Source organism: Rutidosis leptorrhynchoides, chromosome 4, assembly GCF_046630445.1.
Source record: "Rutidosis leptorrhynchoides isolate AG116_Rl617_1_P2 chromosome 4, CSIRO_AGI_Rlap_v1, whole genome shotgun sequence".
NCBI classification, from domain to species: Eukaryota; Viridiplantae; Streptophyta; class Magnoliopsida; order Asterales; family Asteraceae; genus Rutidosis; species Rutidosis leptorrhynchoides.
The window spans coordinates 379844468-379866218 of NC_092336.1; the positions used below are offsets into that span (position 1 = coordinate 379844468).

The window sequence follows — 21751 nt, forward strand, 5'->3', positions numbered from 1 at the left end:
AAAATAACCCTCAACTAGCTTGAGGAGGTATATATATCTTACTTCCTTGTTCTTGTATGTAAGCATATGTTTCAAGACTTGATATTAACATGGAATTTAACTAAATGGTTAAACATATAAACATGAACCTAACTTTTGCTTCCGCTTGCTTTAACACTACTACAAATTGGTTTTGTAATTTTGTTAACTAGAAGAACATGTTTCATGAACTTGTTAAATTCCATCAATCCCTTACCCGAAATTGATCGGAAAGTCGAATCCCTCAACGGGTATCGATACAAGAGCTTCTTGGATGCTTACAAAGGGTGTCATCAAATTAAAACGGCTAAGGAGGACGAAGAAAAAACATCCTTCTTCACCAGCAAGGGAATTTATTGCTACCAAAAGATGCCCTTTGGACTAAAAAACGCAGGAGCAACTTATCAAAGGCTTGTCGACAAAGCCTTTCAGAACCAACTAGGGAGAAATCTGGAAGCCTCTGTGGATGACATGGTAATCAAAAGCGAAAAGAAGAAAATTTAATAGAAGACATCCAGGAAACTTTCGACAAGCTTCGGGCAATAAACATGAAATTAAACCCAAAGAAATGTTCTTTTGGAGTTGAAGAAGGGAAATTTCTTGGGTATTATATCACCAGAAAGGGAATCCAGGCGAATCAATAAAAGGTAGATAGACTCAAACAACTCCAAACCCCCGCAACCATAAAAGATATGCAGAGTTTGAACGGGAAATTGGCATCACTTAGCAGGTTCGTATCAAAGGGAGCAGAAAAACAACTACCCTTCTTCAGAATCTTGAAAGGATGCTTGGGAAAAAAGAAAATTGTCTGGAACGAAGAGGCTGAGAAGGCATTCGTCGAAATGAAGGAGTACATTGCCAAACTCCCTACCTTGACTTCACCCGAAGAAGGAGAAACACTTTTCATATACTTGGCTGCTTCGAAAGAGTGCATTAGCACAGTCTTGGTCACTGAACGAGAAAAAGTGCAAGTACCGATATACTTTGTTAGTCGAGTACTTCAAGGAGCAGAGCTGAATTACCCAGAACTTGAGAAGCTTACTGATGATGTAGCGTGAGGGTACGAAATAGTATTATTTTTAATACAAAATACTACAAAATATGACACAAGTTTTATTAATTTACGGATGGGATATACCTAAACCTTGCTACAACACTATAGGCAGTGTACCTAATCGTAGAGTAGTGTAGTTTTTAGTAAGTCCGGTTCGTTCCACAGGGAGCTGGTGATACTTACTATATTTTTAACTATATTTATATAAAATATATATAATTATATAAGTAGTAATATTATTATTATAAAGGGGGGTTTTTACCGTTTAATGACCGGTTTGTCGATTTTAAGACTTTAGTCGCAGTTAAAACCTAATGTAAAATATTAAATAAATAAAAGACTTAATTTAAAGCGTAAAGTAAATAACGATAATGAAATTGCGAATAATAAAAGTGCGATAAAATAAAATTGCGATAATTAAAAAGTACGATAATTAAAAGTGCAATTAAATAACAATAAATAAAAGTGCGATAATTAGAAGTGCAATTAAATATAAAATAAAGGAAATTAAATATGAAATAAAAGAATTATGCTTATTTAAACTTCCGTAATCATGATGTTTGACGTGTTGATTTTAGTTTTATGCCCATGGGTTAATTGTCCTTTGTCCTGGATTATTTAATCTGTCCGTCTGGTTTTTGTCCATAACAGTCCATCAGTCATAAATATAAAGTGCGAGTGTCCTCGTCAAATTATTATTATACCCGAAGTTAAATATTCCAACTAATTGGGGATTCGAATTGTAACAAGGTTTTAATACTTTGTTTAATGAATACACCAGGTTATCGACTGCGTGTAAACCAAGGTTTTACTACTTTGTTAACAATTACACCAATTACCCTTGAATGTAATTTCACCCCTGTTTTAATTATTCTAGTGGCTATTAATCCATTCCCGTGTCCGGTTAAATGAACGATTATTCGTACATATAAATACCCCGCCCATCGTGTCCGATTGAGTGTATATGGTAATTTATAGGGACGCCCAATTGTAAATCTTTATATTAACATTAACAAACTTTCATTTAGTTAAACAAATATAAAGCCCATTAATAGTCCATAGTCTAATTTCCACAAGTGTCGTTCTTTTGTCCAAACCCCAATTAAGGTACAAAGCCCAATAACCCCGTCTTTAATATTTAGTCCAACATCATGATTACTTTGGCTCAAATAAGCATAATAATAACTTAAGTACGAGACATTAATTTAAAAAGAAGAGCATAGCTTACATTGATTATTTATCGCGTAGTGTTACACGGACAGAGCTCCGACTTTAAAACCCGTAAAATAACCTTTACATAACCCGAACTAATCTAATATAAAACTACACTATACTATATATATTATATATATTTATTTATTACAGAGTATTATTATTATTATGTGTGTGGTGTCTGTAAAAACGAACGAAAACTGGCAAATTTATAGACCAGGCCTGATTCTGATCCTCATGCGACTCGCATGGGAAATAGCCTTCTGGCCATGCGAGTCGCATGGCCACCCTGGACAGCTCACATTGATTTGTCTCATAGCTTGCCGACATAATATTAAATATAAATAAAATATAAATAATTTTAATAATTATTTATATATTATATTATATTTATATGCATAGTAGACTAGATATTTTTGGTCCGTTGCGTCGCGCGTTTCTTCTTGGCTCGGGTCCCGGTTCCGGATTTTCGGACGTCTTCGCGTATTATTTTATATCGTGTACTTTGCGTTCCGCAACTTGTACTCTTGTCATTTTTAGACGTTCTTCATCAATAATTTGAACCACTTTAATTGTATCTTGTACATTTGAGCATTTTGGACCTTTCCGTCTTCAATTCTTCGTTTTCGCCTTTTGTCTTCGCACTTATTAAATATAAACGAATATTACTTGAATATGGAACAATTGCAACTAAAATCCTGTCTTTCTTGGGGGATAATGCTATGAAATATATGTTCCTTTTTAGCCTTATCAATATCCCCACACTTGAACGTTGCTTGTCCTCAAGCAATACAGTCTTGAAATAATATAATACATCACACGAATCACTTCTTTATTCTTCACACTTTGTACATCAGTGATTTTGATAGAGCGGTATAAACAATGATAGTAATGATAGAACCATGGTTAAAGGTGGGTGTGTCATCCACAGTTGCCTTGGGTTTAGGTCAACGACACTTACAATCAAATAGCCGATTTACTTTCGGTTTTCAAAGCAAAGTGCACATTTGAAAGGTGGTTTACAGTCCCACATGACTATAAAAATGTATATCCTTAAGGAAATTGGATCTTTATGAAAACATTTGATCTTTTAAAAATTCAAGCTAGATTTTACCCTAGACAAGTTTTCTGATTTGATCCATCATCGGTGTTGCAAAATATATTTGTGGATCAATATTTTGGCTTAAAACTTTTAGGTTCGTGTAATCCACTGCTATCCCGGTATTGGAAAGCACACATCCAGTTTATTTGTTCCGTATATTACCTTTCGGTAAACTACCGTCCGGTTGTAAAGGAAAGCGATGAACAAGAAACTGTTAAGGCAATGTCTAATGACATGCATTTGTTCATGGTCTAATTAACGTGTCGGATGCTAGAACTATCCTTGGTAGGAGCAATAGTAAAGATCATCCTTTGATTTTTCGGTCTGGCACAAGGTCCTGTCTTCGACCATGCTATGCAACCACCGTTCTTACGGTTGACACCCGATTTGGTTCAGGTGACCTAATGAATTCCAGGTGAATTCCTAGGATTTTACGTTCAATGGTAATGAACGCATTGAAAATGGGTTTTCAGAAAACAAATCGGTTTGTAATTTTTATCAAAATATTTTCTCGTTCAAGCTCGAGTTTAGATATCATCGAATTCCATGAGTTTGAATTCTCAATCTTTAAGGTCAATCTCAAGGATTGAGTAATATCAGGCTTAAAAGCTGATTTTTGATCTTTAAAGGAGATTATCCTTTCTGGGGATCTGATTCATTAGTCTTATCAAGCTAATTTGCACGGTGCCCCCCCATTGTACGAGATAAATCCTTCTCATGGTTAGGATAAATCTGACCACTTGGCGACCCTGTTTGATGCTGAGGTCCGTGGATTTCCAGCTGATTTTAGAGATGACTTTTCTAGATTTTTCGTCAACCTACAGCTGGTCTGGACGACAACTTCATGACCTAAATCAAGAAGCGCGTGTCTTTTTCGGAAGACTTTACTTCCTTTTAATGATGGAATTGATTCATCGTGTAGATCCATCTATTCTTTTTTTCATCGGGTAAAACAGTTAATTTAGTCCAAAACAAAAACACCTGCAATAACTTTACAGAAACATGTGATAGATAGTTTTTAATTGAATAACTTGGTACATTCTCCCCACACTTAGTTTCTTTCTTTGCCTTTTTATTCTCATTTATTCCATTTTAAATGAATTCAAGCGTTTTTGGTTGTTTCTCAATTTATGTCCTTTTCGAGGTAACGATAATTTCGCTATTATCACCTAGTTTTCATCGTTCATAAATATGTATAAACATGATTTTGACTTCATTTAGTTGAAATTTTTTTTCAAATTTTCCCAAAATTTGGCAAATAAACCAAGTATAAACCCGAGAGAATTTATAACCCTTCCCCACACTTAAGATCATGCAATGCCCTCATTTGCATGAAATCAGACTATAATTATAAATTCATGAGGGTGATTAGTGTAGAAAAGTGATTAAGATTACCTAGTTTGTACTTACAAAGCTCGTCGAATGATAGATGGCGCGCCTCACCGTTCATTCCTTCTTGTTTTATCACACATGTTTTTCTTCAAAAATGGTTGCTTTTCTGAACTGTTTGCTAATTTTTGAAAATGCGTATTTTACCCTAAGTTATCATGCATGTTTATTAACGAGTTATGCACTAACCCGAACCCCTAATTTAACGTTAAGTGGGGTTAGACTTCCCTACACTTTAGCTGATGATATGTGAAGTCGGTGGAATAAGTTCCACGAATTAAAATAGTGAGCCAGTTATTTATATCTCGGGTGGTGTATAATATATCAATGGGTTTAAAGTTTAGACTCACCCGAACGTCACTACTTAATTCTTTTTTAAGTGTAGCTTTTAGTAAATGGATATGTCTCTTTTCTGTTTCTTGGTCAAATGGATCGATATACACCGACATACTTATATCTATAGGGTGGACAATTTCTAATATTTCCTTCCGTTCATTCTGGGAATCAAAGGTTTCACCTCTATTACCCAATTGGGTGAAATCCGAGGTGTCATTATCTATTACAGCTCGTGGTTCATCTTCAGTAGATGACTCGTCTATTGAGAATATTGGGTTAGGAGGTTGTGGAATGGTGAAGTTCGGTTTGGTCTCGGGGGTAAAATTTTCAACGTTATCGTTTTCCCAAGAGTACCAATTTGTTACCCTTACATCTTCTTCGTCGGTAGAGGCTAATGTGTCGATATGTTGTGAAATTGGTAAGGCTGAATAAGAATTATCATCGGGATAGTTGGTGATTTCGGAGCTCTCGAATTCATCAAAATTCGATGATTTGAGATTTTCTTGCACAATACTCCTCAGATCAACAGGTGTGTAATCTGGTAGAGTTTCAGCTTGCCTATTTACAAACTCTCTCATTTGTTCCTTTTGAGCATCAAGTTCTTCGAGTTTGATTCTCATATAATCTAAAGAATCTTCAAGTTCTTCTGGTTGTTGAGTTTGAATATCTTCTTGGGAATAATCCCAATTAGAATTGTGTTCTTCATAATCGTTCCATTCAGGTTCTGTGGTTGCGTAATTTTCAGTAGGAACGTAATAGTAACATTCCCATGTTGAGTGATAATCTCCACAGATTTCACAACCAGTTATTGTTTCGTCGTTCGCGATCCAAGATTGACTGACCGAATTGTCATCAACACTCGGTTGAGAGTATTGATTTAATTGATTTTGGAGTTCAAAAAGAGTTTCCAAGGCCTTGTTTTCAAAATTTTCCATTTTATTGCGATGGCTAAATTTTAGCTACAATGTGGTGCATTCACGAATTATCCTATTAGTTATAAAAATAGAAAAACTTATATAAGTTGTCCAATTAATAGACTTTTCTGATTTTGCCCACGTTTCGAATAGCCAAAAGATGCAGCAGGTAGCCAGGACCCTTTAAATCGGAAGCCCACAACTAGCCACTAACAAATCCAACTATTACTACGAACCAGAAAAATGTCAACGTCCATTAATTTAACCGCTTAAATAATTTTTCTTTCTGTTTGAGATATTAGATAAGAAATAGAGAAAATTCTAGGTCCTAAAAACTAGAGTGTCGAGAAAATAGAAAGAAATAGATTGCTCGTCGAAAAGTGTCGAAAAATAAAAAGGTAGAAAAATAGACGTCGAAAAATAAAAGTAAGAAAGTCGTACGAAAAATGGCGTCGCAAAATTCTAAAGCACCTAAATCTTAGTCTAAGGAATAAGTACTTAAGGGATTTTACGGCAAACCTAAAAATCTAGAAATATAAAAATAAACTACGGCAAAATCTATATTTAAAACTAAGTACGAACGACAAAATACAAATATTACGCTAAACGACTAAAAGATACAAAATATAAAAATATATAAAAAGTTGAGAAAAAGAATAATTTTTATAAAAAAAAAATATTATTTTTATATTATTATTTATTAAAGATATTAATTTATATATTAATAAAACTAATTAAAAGTAAAATACAAATTAATTAAGAATTAAAACTAATTAATATTAAATTAATAAACTAATTAGGGTTTATATTAATAATAATAAATAAAATACCGTATTTAATGCGAAAGTAGGGTTGTATGTGGCCCTGTCAGACCCATCATGCGACTCGCATGGGGTTCAGGCTAAAGGTCATGCGAGTCGCATGACCTCCAGAGCCGGTTCAAATGAGGGGGGACAAATGACAGGCTCAACCGTATTATTTATATTTATTTATATTTTCTTTTTTAAATATTAAATAAAATATATATATAATTTAAATAAAAACTTAATATTTTTATAAAACTAAAAATAGAAATATTTGATAATTTTATAAATAAAAATCTTAAAATTATATAAAAATATATATATATATATATTTTTTTTCTTTTCGGTTTTAATTTTTTAAATTTTTAGATTTTTAAATTTTTTAATTTTTAGGATTTTATATTGTTTTTCTAAAAATAATAAATATATATATACAAAAATGAAAAATAGATAGTTTCGCCGACTCCCCGGCAGCGGCGCCAAAAACTTGATGATGTAGCGTGAGGGTACGAAATAGTATTATTTTTAATACAAAATACTACAAAATATGACACAAGTTTTATTAATTTACGGATGGGATATACCTAAACCTTGCTACAACACTATAGGCAGTGTACCTAATCGTAGAGTAGTGTAGTTTTTAGTAAGTCCGGTTCGTTCCACAGGGAGCTGGTGATACTTACTATATTTTTAACTATATTTATATAAAATATATATAATTATATAAGTAGTAATATTATTATTATAAAGGGGGGTTTTTACCGTTTAATGACCGGTTTGTCGATTTTAAGACTTTAGTCGCAGTTAAAACCTAATGTAAAATATTAAATAAATAAAAGACTTAATTTAAAGCGTAAAGTAAATAACGATAATGAAATTGCGAATAATAAAAGTGCGATAAAATAAAATTGCGATAATTAAAAAGTACGATAATTAAAAGTGCAATTAAATAACAATAAATAAAAGTGCGATAATTAGAAGTGCAATTAAATATAAAATAAAGGAAATTAAATATGAAATAAAAGAATTATGCTTATTTAAACTTCCGTAATCATGATGTTTGACGTGTTGATTTTAGTTTTATGCCCATGGGTTAATTGTCCTTTGTCCTGGATTATTTAATCTGTCCGTCTGGTTTTTGTCCATAACAGTCCATCAGTCATAAATATAAAGTGCGAGTGTCCTCGTCAAATTATTATTATACCCGAAGTTAAATATTCCAACTAATTGGGGATTCGAATTGTAACAAGGTTTTAATACTTTGTTTAATGAATACACCAGGTTATCGACTGCGTGTAAACCAAGGTTTTACTACTTTGTTAACAATTACACCAATTACCCTTGAATGTAATTTCACCCCTGTTTTAATTATTCTAGTGGCTATTAATCCATTCCCGTGTCCGGTTAAATGAACGATTATTCGTACATATAAATACCCCGCCCATCGTGTCCGATTGAGTGTATATGGTAATTTATAGGGACGCCCAATTGTAAATCTTTATATTAACATTAACAAACTTTCATTTAGTTAAACAAATATAAAGCCCATTAATAGTCCATAGTCTAATTTCCACAAGTGTCGTTCTTTTGTCCAAACCCCAATTAAGGTACAAAGCCCAATAACCCCGTCTTTAATATTTAGTCCAACATCATGATTACTTTGGCTCAAATAAGCATAATAATAACTTAAGTACGAGACATTAATTTAAAAAGAAGAGCATAGCTTACATTGATTATTTATCGCGTAGTGTTACACGGACAGAGCTCCGACTTTAAAACCCGTAAAATAACCTTTACATAACCCGAACTAATCTAATATAAAACTACACTATACTATATATATTATATATATTTATTTATTACAGAGTATTATTATTATTATGTGTGTGGTGTCTGTAAAAACGAACGAAAACTGGCAAATTTATAGACCAGGCCTGATTCTGATCCTCATGCGACTCGCATGGGAAATAGCCTTCTGGCCATGCGAGTCGCATGGCCACCCTGGACAGCTCACATTGATTTGTCTCATAGCTTGCCGACATAATATTAAATATAAATAAAATATAAATAATTTTAATAATTATTTATATATTATATTATATTTATATGCATAGTAGACTAGATATTTTTGGTCCGTTGCGTCGCGCGTTTCTTCTTGGCTCGGGTCCCGGTTCCGGATTTTCGGACGTCTTCGCGTATTATTTTATATCGTGTACTTTGCGTTCCGCAACTTGTACTCTTGTCATTTTTAGACGTTCTTCATCAATAATTTGAACCACTTTAATTGTATCTTGTACATTTGAGCATTTTGGACCTTTCCGTCTTCAATTCTTCGTTTTCGCCTTTTGTCTTCGCACTTATTAAATATAAACGAATATTACTTGAATATGGAACAATTGCAACTAAAATCCTGTCTTTCTTGGGGGATAATGCTATGAAATATATGTTCCTTTTTAGCCTTATCACTTACCCTGGCACTCGTCCATACAGCTAGGAAACTCAGAAGATACTTCCAAGTACATCAGATAGTGGTCCTCACCAACAAACCAATCAAGCAAGTACTCTCGAAGCCTGAAAAATCGGGGAGAATGGCTAAATGGGCCATTGAGTTAGATGAACATGACATCGAGTTTCGAGTCAGGCACGTAATCAATGGACAAGTTCTGGCAGATTTCATCGCTAAAACAGATAGCGTTGATGAAGAAGATACAAAGAACTCCACTCAGGTCATTACCCCGAAGATTAAAAGTGAAGAATGGAAGTTGTACACTGATAGTGTGTCGAGTTCTGATGGATCAGGTGCTGGTCTGATGTTAGTAAAATCCGAAGGAAAAGAGTTCACATATGCACTCCACTTCGAATTCGAAAAAACTAATAACGAAGTTGAGTACGAAGCACTACCCGCAGGGCTGAGAATGGCGAAGGAATTAAAAATCCTTCACCTTCGAGCTTTCGTCGACTCACAACTAGTGTCTAACCAAATCAGGGGCACTTTTGAAGCAAAGCAACCCACCATCCAACAGTACTTGTCAAAAGCGAAGGAACTAATCGAAAGCTTCAAAAGTTTTGACATCGAACATGTCCGAAGAAGTCAAAATAAGAAGGCAGACGCACTAAGCAAACTTGCTTCGCTAACATTTAGGCATCTTGCAAAAGAAGTCCTGGTGGAGGTGCTAGAAAAGAAATCGATCCTAGAAGAAGAGGTCAATGACCTCATACAAGAAGACGAGGTAACATGGATGACCCCACTGCAAGTATATCTTGAAACATGAAAATTACCAGAGGATAAAAGCGAAGCAAGGAAGATAAGGATAAAGGCACCCTCATACAAAATGATGAACGGAGCGCTATACAGAAGATCATACCTCACTCCATGGCTTCGATATATGGGGCCAAAGCAAGCAACTGTTATAATCTAAGAGATGCATGAAGGGATATGTGGTCTTCATGCAGGTCCAAGGTCAGTAGTCGCAAAAATCATGAGACTAGGGTACTACTGGCCTACGATGCATCGTGATGCAACGATGGTACTACAAACTTGTGAATCTTGTCAAATCCACTCAAATGTCCCGAGACTACCCAAGCAAGAACTAGTCTCTATTACATCTGCTTGGCCATTCATGAAATGGGGAATAGACATAGTTGGACCTATCAATGATACCCCCGAAAGTCCAAGATTCCTACTAGTAGCAATTGATTACTTTACCAAGTGGGCTGAGGCAAAACCCTTGACAGCAATCACTTGTAAGCAAGTAGAAAAGTTTGTTTGGGAGCATATCGTATGCAGGTTCGGAGTTCGACAAGAAATAGTCTCGGACAATGGGAAACAGTTCGCAGAAGGGATTTTCCCAAAATTCTGCAAGCAATTGAAAATTCAGCAAAACTTCACCTCAGTATATCATCTCCAAGGTAACGGACAGGTGGAAGTAACCAACCGAGACATAATCAAAGGAATTGAGAAACGCTTAGGCAAATGCAGAAAGGGATGGGTCGATGAGCTTCCCTTGGTGATATGGGCACACAGGACAACACCAAAGCGAAGCAATGGAGAAACACCCTATAGCCTCGCATACGGAACAGAAGCTATCCTTCTCGCAGAGATACAAGTGCTAACAGAAAGAACAGCGAACAATGAAAACAATGAAGAAAATCTTCGAGTCAATTTGGACCTACTCGAGGAAAGAAGAGAGGCAGCTGTGATTCGGGAGGCCTCGTACAAACGAACGATAGAAGGCTATTACAAAAAAAGAGTGAAGCCCTCGACCTTCAAAGTGGGAGAATATGTCCTAAGGTTAAACAGTGCAAGCAAAGTGGAATACGAAGGAAAATTAGGACCAAATTAGGAGGGACCCTATGTAATTTCACAAGTGCTGGGTAAAGGCTCCTACAAATTGGAAACAACAGCAGGCAAACCTATACCAAGGGCTTGGAATGGAACCAACCTCCGAAAGTTTTATCATTAGATGTCTTGTACTTTTTTCCTTTTTAACATGTAGTTGAAAGATGCAATATTGGTAGTTGAAGCCTACAAACTTCCTACAGAGAACTTAATGAATTTCTCACAACTACTTTTGATAAACTAATGTCTTAACAGAATTAAATTCCATATAAGGAATTATGTGAGAAAAATGACAGCTGGCACATAAATAACCCTGTCATAATCCACACTATACCGAGCAATGAAGCAAAAATATGCTTCGGAATACTCGACGTAAGGAAACAAGTTTTCCTTAAAAGTGATCACTGCACCACCATCCTGTAGGTAGAGAGTTTTTACCCACCTAAGCAGGATAAAATCCATGGTAACACATATAAAAAGCATTCTAAATTAAACGAACTAGAGTTATTGTTGATACATTTTCTGTAAGTCCCTAGACATATAGCTTACGTTTGTGAATAGTACTTCAGTTTATGGGCTACCATGATCGCTCGTTATTATCCTCTCTATGTTTATATGTGGTTACAGGTACTGCAGGAACGCGATAAGGATGTATGACATATTTAGACTCTGTCAGACGTACGAGTGAAGTCTCACTCGTACGGCTGACAAGCTCATACGCACGGTTGAGCTGAGCTGAGTCACAAATCTAATCTGAGTATACATACACGAGTGAGTGATCACCCGCACGGCTGAGACAGATCACTCGTACGAGTGACAACTAACTCGCGTGGTTGACTCAACAGCAGGGGTATTTAAGTGTTATGTTCTTCATTTTAGGTTAAGCCTCTCATTACACACACATCACTCAGATCTGGTAGCCTTATTCGATTCTCTCTCAACCCAAATCACTCAAGAGGTGAATAATAGCTCTAGGTGTTAATCTAATCACACAATCCATTGTTGTGGTTTGACTAAATTAATCCCAAAAAGCACAATATTCACTAGAATGGTTTGATTCACTAATTCTGCCTTTGTGTGAATTAAACCTGTTGATTTCGAAGTTCCTAGTCATGTTTCATCATTGGTATCAGAGCGTTGGTTGTGATTTCAACATCATCTAGTGATTTTTGATGATATAAGAGTTTGTTATTTTGGGTTTTTGAGTTTTAGAGTGATTTTGATCAAAAAGGAATCATTTTTACATGTGTAATTGTGATTAGAGAGTGTATTTATGTTAGTTTAGTGCTAATCCAGCTTGTGGACAAAGAAATTGAGGTTTAACATCAATTTTAGGGTTTTTGAGTGAATTAGGGTGAACAGCAGCTCACACGAGTGGGGCAAAAAAAAATTTGCTCACTCGCGCGGTTGACCAGATGGTTTACATCACTCGTGAACTCACACGCACGGTTTAGCATAACCTTGTTAGGTTAAGTGACTACAGTCTGATCACACGAGTGATCAATCGGTTGACAGTGACACGTACGAGTAATCACACGGGTTATCCTTACTCGCATGTCTGAGACTTAGTAATTGGTTCTTTGTTTGAGTTTTGACACGTACGATTAAGTAGTGACACGTACGCTTGAGTTGTGACACATACGGTTGAGATTGTCACGCGTACGGTTGATATCCTGAATCGTACATTTTACCTTTGATAAAATTTTTCAAGATGTTTAATTCAAACGATTATGCGTTAGCTGCACCGTTAGTTCAGAGTATTAAGAATATGACTTAACGATTACTCCTTGCTGAGAGTGAATCCGGAAGTGGTACGAAATGTCCGAGGTTAATGAATATGGATAACTATTCCACTTGGAAGTCGAGATTTAAGATTTGGTCTGATGGCCAGGACACAAAGCTTTGGAAGTACATTGAAACCAAATTTCAATGGCCACGTTCACATGTTACAAATGAATTGTTTACGTTGCATAATATGCCTTCGGAAGAACGTGAAGAGTATAACTTGGAAAAGAAGATGTACTGTAACTTGACAAGTGCTCTTGATGGTCCGATTTTCCATCAATTTCTGTGTCATGATAACTCATTCAAGATATGGGAAGCACTTCGTACTTTTAATGAAGGGAATTCATCTTACAGAACTAGAAAAGGTTTAGAGTTGAAAGCTGAGTTTGATCGTTTTCACTAGCAAGTTGGAGAATCTATTACAGAATTGATTGAAAGATATCATCATTTGCTAGCTGAAATACACAAGCATGACGTAAACATTGAAGAGAAAGACAAAGTAACATGTCTAGCTGGAGCATTACCTTTAGAATGGAATGGTTTCGTATTAACTGTGAAAACCAGTGGAGAACTAGCTACTGCTGCAGTGAACTCATTTATTACAAGACTTCAGGAAGAAGAACTAGAGTTGTTAAACAAAGTCAAGAGGTCTAAACAAGTTCAAGACACAAAAATGTATTATCAAAATGGTTACACACCGCCTAAGTCAGCTCATTCACCATTTCAAACAGCTTTTGCTACGAACAATCAGAATATGTATGGTTTGAATGTTAGCAGTGCACCTATTCAACAACCTTCGTATCCACCACCAGTTTCACCATGTTCTCTCAATACTCAATCACAATCTACTTCCAATACTACATAGTCATCTACACCGACTGCATCAGATGTTCTTTCTGCACTTAAGATTGAAAACATAAGGAAAGTTGGGAAAGAAAATATTAGTGAAGATATAGCTTTACTATCAAGCCTTGTTAATTCTTATGATAGTTATCTTGATGGTCGTGTGGGTAACATTCATCTAACCACAGAAGATTATCATCAACTTGATAAAGATGAAGCAGAAAAGACGGGTATTATGTGGGGTATGGCAAATCTTGTGAGAAGAGCAAGAGATTACGAAGAGCGAAGTGGAAAACTGATTAGTCTGACCAAAGATACAAAACTGGGATTTGATATGAATACTATTACTTGTTACAACTGTGGAGAATTAGGTCATTTTTCAAGACAGTGCACAAAACAGAAGAAGCAGGGTAATCGTAATCCGTTCAAGAATCAGAACTACAGTTCTCAGAGTCAAACAACTAAGCGTGAGATCTACATTAGTGATAAAGTAAATGAACCAGAAACAGCTGAGACTCCTAACAAAGCTTTGGTTGTCATTCATGGAGATGATGATGACTGGTTTATCAAATTGAATGTAGATGATCAACAACCTAAAGCTAACATGGCAAAGATCACTGAAGATCAAGCAGATTGTGTTACTGATTAGAATTCAGTTGAGAAGATGACTGCTCGTGCTGAAAGAGCTGAAAGATTGTCTCGAACAATTCGGAAAGAGAAGATTCAGAAACAGGTTAAAGATAAATTCAAGAAGGCACGTGATTCAGTTCCTTGTACACCTGAATCTGGAAGTGTTTCACCAACATCGTCAGAGGACTACTACTTCAACAGTTGGAAGGATAAATATGGTGATACCTCAGTGTTTGAAGAAAGTCTAGAAGCTGATCAAAGTGAAGAAACATTGGTTGATGCTGATAAAGAACTAGACGAATGGGGTAGAATGATTGCCGTAGAGCTGGAAATGTTAGTTCTTATGGGTGAAGGTTCAGATCTTGAGAGTGTAAATTCAGAAGATGATGATTCAGACAAAATTTCAGATTCATAAATTGAAGATAAATCTGACCTTACTGGAGTTAACCAAACTAATATTGAAGCATAGAACAAGCAAGCAGTAGACTTACTAAGGATGTGCTTATCAAAAAGTGATCTTGAGAAGGTCTCCGGGTTAACTAGAACCAAAGATATTTGGGACAGACTTGAACAGATTCATTTGGGTAAAGATGCTGATACATCAGAGTTCCTTATAGACACGTCAGAATCAGAAGATGAGCTTGATGATGGGAAGAAGACAAATTACTTTGCATTTATGGCTGAGACTTCTTCATCAAATAACGCTCAATAGGTATCTTCTGATCCATCTACTGTTAATGAATGTGTTAAATGCGCTGAATCTAAGATAACAATAGATAATTTAACAAAGGCATATGCGAAGATGAAAGAAAAATGGCATGCAGACCATGTGACCACTAAGGTTGAAAACGAGTTGAAAGAGCAGATCAAAGTTTATAAAAAACAACTTCACGATCTTAAATGTTATAACTTTGACATAAATCAAGCTTTAATTAAACGTGTTGACACAATTAATGAACTAAAGAAAGAAAATGAATGCGTTAAAGCTGATTTAGAAGCAATTTCAATTAAAATGAATTGTTGGGCAAGTGCGTCGCAATGGAATGCATTAATGGTGGAACTTAATGACACCAAGGGTAAAGGTATTGGATATAAGTCTGCATCTCCTCCTTTTCAGAACACATTTGTTAATGCAAACGTAGTTGACGGCCGGCCAGAAGATTGTATCCCTCCTAGTTATGAAGATAATGTTGAAAAGAATAATAAATGTAGCTCAACTAAGAATACAACTTCTGATGATACTGCTGAAGGTGCTCTAGATCATGAGGAAGATAGGAAAACTGGGTTAGGAGATAACTCTAAGACAAGTAGAGTTAGAACACCGAAAGGTCCTGTTAAAATTTTAAGATATCCTAGATTTTCTAACAGACCAGTTCCTCCTGTTACACCTAAGCCTGTTCCAAGAAATAAAACAAATGATTCTCCTATGTTGGTAAGAACACAAGATCCATCATCCTCAAACTCTAATAACGTGTTTGAATTTAGAGGACATAGGGAGTTTCGTCAATGTTTTAATTGTGCTATTTTTGGACATATTGCTGCTAATTGTCCTAGAAGATATATATCACCCAGACAGAATATTGACCTCACATATGATGATCACCGATCATCTTATGCTCATAGAATAGGTTCACCTGTTAATGATGAAGTTCGTGTTAAAAATCATACGACAAATGTTGTCTATGGAGAGTATAAGAGAAAGAACTTCAATAGGTTAATTTCTCCTATGAAGATTAAGGTTTCTAAACAGGATACTGAGGCAAGATTTGCCAAATCAAGTGATCATAGTAGAGCTTTTAAACCAAAGGCACGATCGCCTTCGCAAAAAGCTAGTCGTCGAAAATATTTTTCTCGTACCAGACCACGAGTGAATCGCTCTGAAAATGAGCAAAATGTGAAAAACTAGAAGAGGAATATTGCTATTTCTAAACTGTCTAAGTTTACGGTTTCTAATGATGAGATTCCACCGGACTCAAATGGGAAATGGATGGAATTTCAAGCTATGGGTGTTGATAATGCTAAAAACGAACATATATTTCATTGCATTATCCCACAAGAAAGACAAGCTTTTAGTTGCAATTGTTCTATTTACAAGTGATATTCGTTTAAATAATATAAGGTGAAGACAAAAGACAGATTCGACGAATTAAAGACGCAAACGACCAAAAAGCTCAAAAGTACAAAGTACAATCAAAGTGGTTCCAATTATTGATAAGAAACGTCTCAAAATTACAAGAGTACAAGATTCAAAACGCAAAGTACAAGATATTAAATTGTACGCAAGGACGTTCGAAAATCCGGAACCGGGACATGAGTCAACTCTCAACGCGCGACGCAACGGAGTGAAAGTTACAAATTAATTATATATATATAAATATAATATAATATATAATTAATTATATAAATTATATATTTATATTATATTTATATTATAAAATCCGTCGACAAGAAAGGATCCAAAGATGTGTGAGCTGTAAATATTACCTCCGCAAGTCGCGGAGTTCGAAGGCAACAAGGGCCGCGACTCGCGGAGCCCCAAATTTCAGTGTGGGCCTATATAAGGCAACGCATTTTTCTGAATTCAACACATCTTTTTCTCTTCATTCATAAACGTATTATATATATATATATATATATATATATATATATATATATATATATATATATATATATATTTTAATTTTAATTTTAATTTTAATTTCTAATAATAAGGGTATGTTAGCGCATATTGTAAGGGTGTAAGTCGAAATTCTGTCCGTGTAACGCTACGCTATTTTTAATCGTTGTAAGTTATGTTCAACCTTTTTACATTAATGTCTCGTAGCTAAGTTATTATTATGCTTATTTAAAACGAAGTAATCATGATGTTGGACTAATTACTAAAATTGGGTAATTGGGCTTTGTACCATAATTGGGGTTTGGACAAAAGAATGACACTTGTGGAAATTAGACTATGGGCTATTAATGGGCTTTATATTTGTTTAACTAAATGATAGTTTGTTAATTTTAATATAAAGATTTACAATAGGACGTCCCTATAAATAACCATATATACTCGATCGGACACGATGGGCGGGGTATTTATATGTACGAATAATCATTCATTTAACCGGACACGGGAATGGATTAATAGTCTATGGACTTATTAAAACAAGGGTGAAATTATGTACAAGGACACTTGGCATAATTGATAACAAAATATTAAAACCTTGGATTACACGCAGTCGATATCCTGGTGTAATTATTAAACAAAGTATTAAGACCTTGTTACAGTTTAAGTCCCCAATTAGTTGGAATATTTAACTTCTGGTATAAGGATAATTTGACGAGGACACTCGCACTTTATATTTATGACTGATGGACTGTTATGGACAAAAACCAGACGGACATATTAAATAATCCAGGACAAAGGACAATTAACCCATGGGCATAAAACTAAAATCAACACGTCAAACATCATGATTACGGAAGTTTAAATAAGCATAATTCTTTTATTTCATATTTAATTTCCTTTATTTTATATTTAATTGCACTTCTAATTATCGTACTTTTAGTTATTGTCATTGTATTTAATTGCATTTTTAATTATCGTACTTTTTAATTATCGCAAGTTTATTTTATCGCACTTTTATTTATCGCAATTTCATTATCGTTATTTACTTTACGCTTTAAATTAAGTCTTTTATTTATTTAATATTTTACATTAGGTTTTAACTGCGACTAAAGTTTTAAATCGACAAACCGGTCTTTAAACGGTAAAAACCCCCTTTTTTAATAATAATATTACTTATATATATTTGTATTTTTTATAAATTAAAACTAATATAGCGTTTAGCTTTGTTTAAAAGATTTGCCTGTGGAACGAACCGGACTTACTAAAAACTACACTACTGTACGATTAGGTACACTGCCTATAAGTGTTGTAGCAAGGTTTAGGTATATCCATTCTATAAATAAATAAATATCTTGTGTAAAATTGTATCGTATTTAATAGTATTTCGTTGTAAAATTTAATAGTATTTTATACCCCTTAGCTTTAACATCAAGTATTTTTGGCGCCGCTGCCGGGCAAACAAAATCTAGGTTAAAAGCCGGAAGCGCAACGCTAATATAATATATAAAAAAAAGATTTTTATTTTTATTTTACTTTTATAAAAATACGTTTTTGTAAAAATACGTTTTAAATATTCGAAAATATAAAAAGAAAAACAAAAATATAAATATTTTTAAGAGTTTGTTAAATATTTAAGTTTTATAAAATTTCTGTATTTCTATTTTTATTTTAGTTTTTAAAACATAAGTTCTTATTTAATTTATATAAATATTTTATTTAATTATTAAAATAGAAAATATAAAAAAGAAAAATATAAAAAAAATATACAATTTAAATATTAAAAATTTAAAAAATTAAAAAAACCAAAATATATATATATATATATATATATATATATATATATATATATATATATATATATATATAAATTTATTTTTTTAGATTTCTATTTATAAAATTATAAAGTATTTTTATTTTAGTTTTTAAATATAAGTTTTTATTTAATTAATATAAATATTTTATATAATTATTAAAACATATATATATAAAAAAAAGTAAAACTGACGAATTTAAACCTGCTACTGGTTTGAATTTACATCCTCCGCGACTCGCGGAGTTTGTTGCCAGGAGGAACCGCGACTCGCAGAGCCGCCCTGTCTGACACGACCAGAACCCTAATCTTGCATTAATTACAGAGTTTTAATTATTATTATTAATTAATTAGTATTTAGGGTTAATTAATTTATTATTTAGTTTAAGTTTTAATTAATTTGTAATAATTAATTTTAATTAGTTTTATTTATATATATAAAAGTAATAGTTTTATAAAATAAATAATATAAAAATAATATTTTTATAAAAAATTGTACTTTTTACAGCTTTTAGTATATTTTTATATTTTGTCCCTTTTTATTTTTTTAGCGTAATTTTTGTAATTTTTCGCTCGTAATTAGTTTTAAGTCATAGTTTTTGCCATAGTTATTTTTACTTCTAGATTTTTAGGCTTTGCCGTAAAATCCCTTAAGTGCTTTCTCTTTAGACTAAGATTTAGGTGCTTTAGAATTTTGCGACGCCTATCTAAGTTTTAGTATTTTTTTTTTTTAAGATATTGCCATTTGGGATATAGTTTTACTTGTAAGCTTTAATATTTCTAGACGCAACTTTTAATTCTTAGTTTTTAGTTCCTTTTTAAGTTTCAACGCGCCACTTTCTTATTTTTATTTTTCGACGCCTTTTACCTATGTATCAATTATCACTCCAATTAGTAATCTCAATTTGTAATTTTAATTTTAAGTTAGTGATAATAATAAGGTTGGGTTAGTCGAGTGTTTTAAAGTTTTATAAGTCACTCATTTTCTTTCTTATTTCTCTAATTTTAATTTTAATTTCGACGCGCTCTTTTTCTTTCTTATTTCTCGACATTCTAGTTTTTAGGACTTAGAATTTTCTCTATTTCTTCTCTAAAACTTCTTAAAATTTCGAAAATTTATTTTAAGTGGTTAAATTGATAGACATCAAAATTTTCTGGTTCGTAGTAATAGTTGGATTTGTACGTGGATCGGGTTATTGGAGCCAAACAGTACTCAATTATATTGAGACCAAACGAATCCTGCCCCTCTGCTGCATCTTTTGGCTATTCGAAACGTGGGCAAAAATTAGAAAAGTCTATTAATTGGATAACTTATATAATTTTTCTTTCCTTTTAAAAACTAATAGGATATTCAGTGAATGCACCGAGCAAGACGTTCACCACCTTTTGTACGTTCACCACCTGTAACTCGATCAAGACATCTAGCTAATATTGTCGCCGTTGATTTTTCTTTAGAATCGTCATCCAGTCGACCAAGTACTCCAATTCAAATTTCCGATAATCCATTTTTTAAACCCGACCTCACAATTGAGATTCCGGAGAATATTCAGGGACGATTCATAGATCCTGAACCATTAATCTTTCCTCCGGAACCACCAATCATTCAAACAGAGATTGTTGAGGAACGAACCATTAAATCAGAATCCTCTAGTGATTTAATGCGCTAAAGGCACTGGCCAAGGTCACGCAATTACTCATCCTGACATTAATGCGCCAGATTATGAAATCAAAGGACAAATTCTACATATGGTGACTAATCAATGCCAATTTAGTGGTGCGCCGAAGGAAGATCCAAATGAACATCTTCGTACCTTTAATAGGATCTGCACACTATTTAAAATAAGAGAAGTTGAGGATGAACAAATATATCTCATGTTATTTCCCTGGACTTTAAAGGGAGAAGCCAAAGATTGGTTGGAATCGTTACCTGAAGGGGCGATTGATACATGGGACGTTTTAGTTGAAAAATTTCTTAAACAATTCTTTCCGGCATCTAAAGCTGTAAGACTTCAAGGAGAAATTGTTACGTTCACACAGAAACTGAATGAAACTCTATATGAGGCGTGGACAAGATTTGGAAAGTTATTAAGAGGATGTCCGCAAATGGTTTAGACACCTGTCAAATAGTACAAATATTCTACCAAGGATGCGACATCACTACAAGGAAAGACATCGATATAGCAGCTGGTGGTTCTATTATGAAGAAAACCGAAACTGATGCTTATAAAATTATTGATAACACTGCTTCCCACTCACATGAGTGGCACCAAGAAAAAGATATCGTTAGATCATCTAAAGCAGCTAGAGCCGATTCTAGCAATGACTTAGATTCCATTTCAGCAAAGATAGATGCTGTCGAGAGACGAATGGAAAAGATGACTAAAGATATCCACTCAATACGAATTAGTTGTGAGCAGTGTGGAGGACCACATTTGACAAAAGATTGTCTCAGTATTGAACTAACAATGGAACAAAGAGAGAATATTTCATATATAAACCAAAGGCCTGGAAATAATTATCAGAATAATTATCAACCGCCAAGACCGATTTACAATCAAAACCAAAATTATAATCGAAATATTCCATACAACAACCAACAAGGTCCAAGTAATCAACAAGTATCCAACAATACTTACAACCAGCAAAGACCTAATTTTCAAAACAAACCACCACAACCCGATGATAAAAAGCCGAATTTAGAAGATATGATGACGAAGCTAGTTGAAACTCAAACACAGTTTTTCACATCTCAAAAACAAACCAATGAACAAAATGCTCAAGCATTTAGAAATCAACAAGCTTCTATTCAAAATCTGGAACAAGAAGTAAGTAACCTAGCAAGGTTAATAGGTGAAAGAAAACCGGGAAGTCTACCTAGTGATACAAATGCTAACCCCCGGAA

The 21751-nt window shown here is 34.0% G+C and overlaps 2 protein-coding genes across 2 annotated transcripts; both read left to right on the forward strand.

Annotated features, from left to right (window-relative positions):
- The first annotated feature begins 710 nt into the window (after nucleotides 1-710).
- Nucleotides 711-1076, forward strand: LOC139841857 (uncharacterized). Its single transcript, XM_071832050.1, has one exon. It carries the CDS (start codon nucleotides 711-713, stop codon nucleotides 1074-1076), a length of 366 nt encoding a protein of 121 aa, XP_071688151.1.
- Nucleotides 1077-9416: 8340 nt separating this feature from the next.
- On the forward strand, nucleotides 9417-10100 carry LOC139841858 (uncharacterized). Its single transcript, XM_071832051.1, has one exon. The coding sequence runs from the start codon at nucleotides 9417-9419 to the stop codon at nucleotides 10098-10100; it is 684 nt and encodes a 227-aa protein (XP_071688152.1).
- The last annotated feature ends 11651 nt before the right edge of the window (nucleotides 10101-21751 follow it).

Excerpts from the sequence above, each read along its gene's own strand:
- LOC139841858 (XM_071832051.1), top strand. The coding sequence starts at position 9,417 with ATGGCTAAATGGGCCATTGAGTTAGATGAACATGACATCGAGTTTCGA.
- LOC139841857 (XM_071832050.1), top strand. The coding sequence starts at position 711 with ATGCAGAGTTTGAACGGGAAATTGGCATCACTTAGCAGGTTCGTATCA.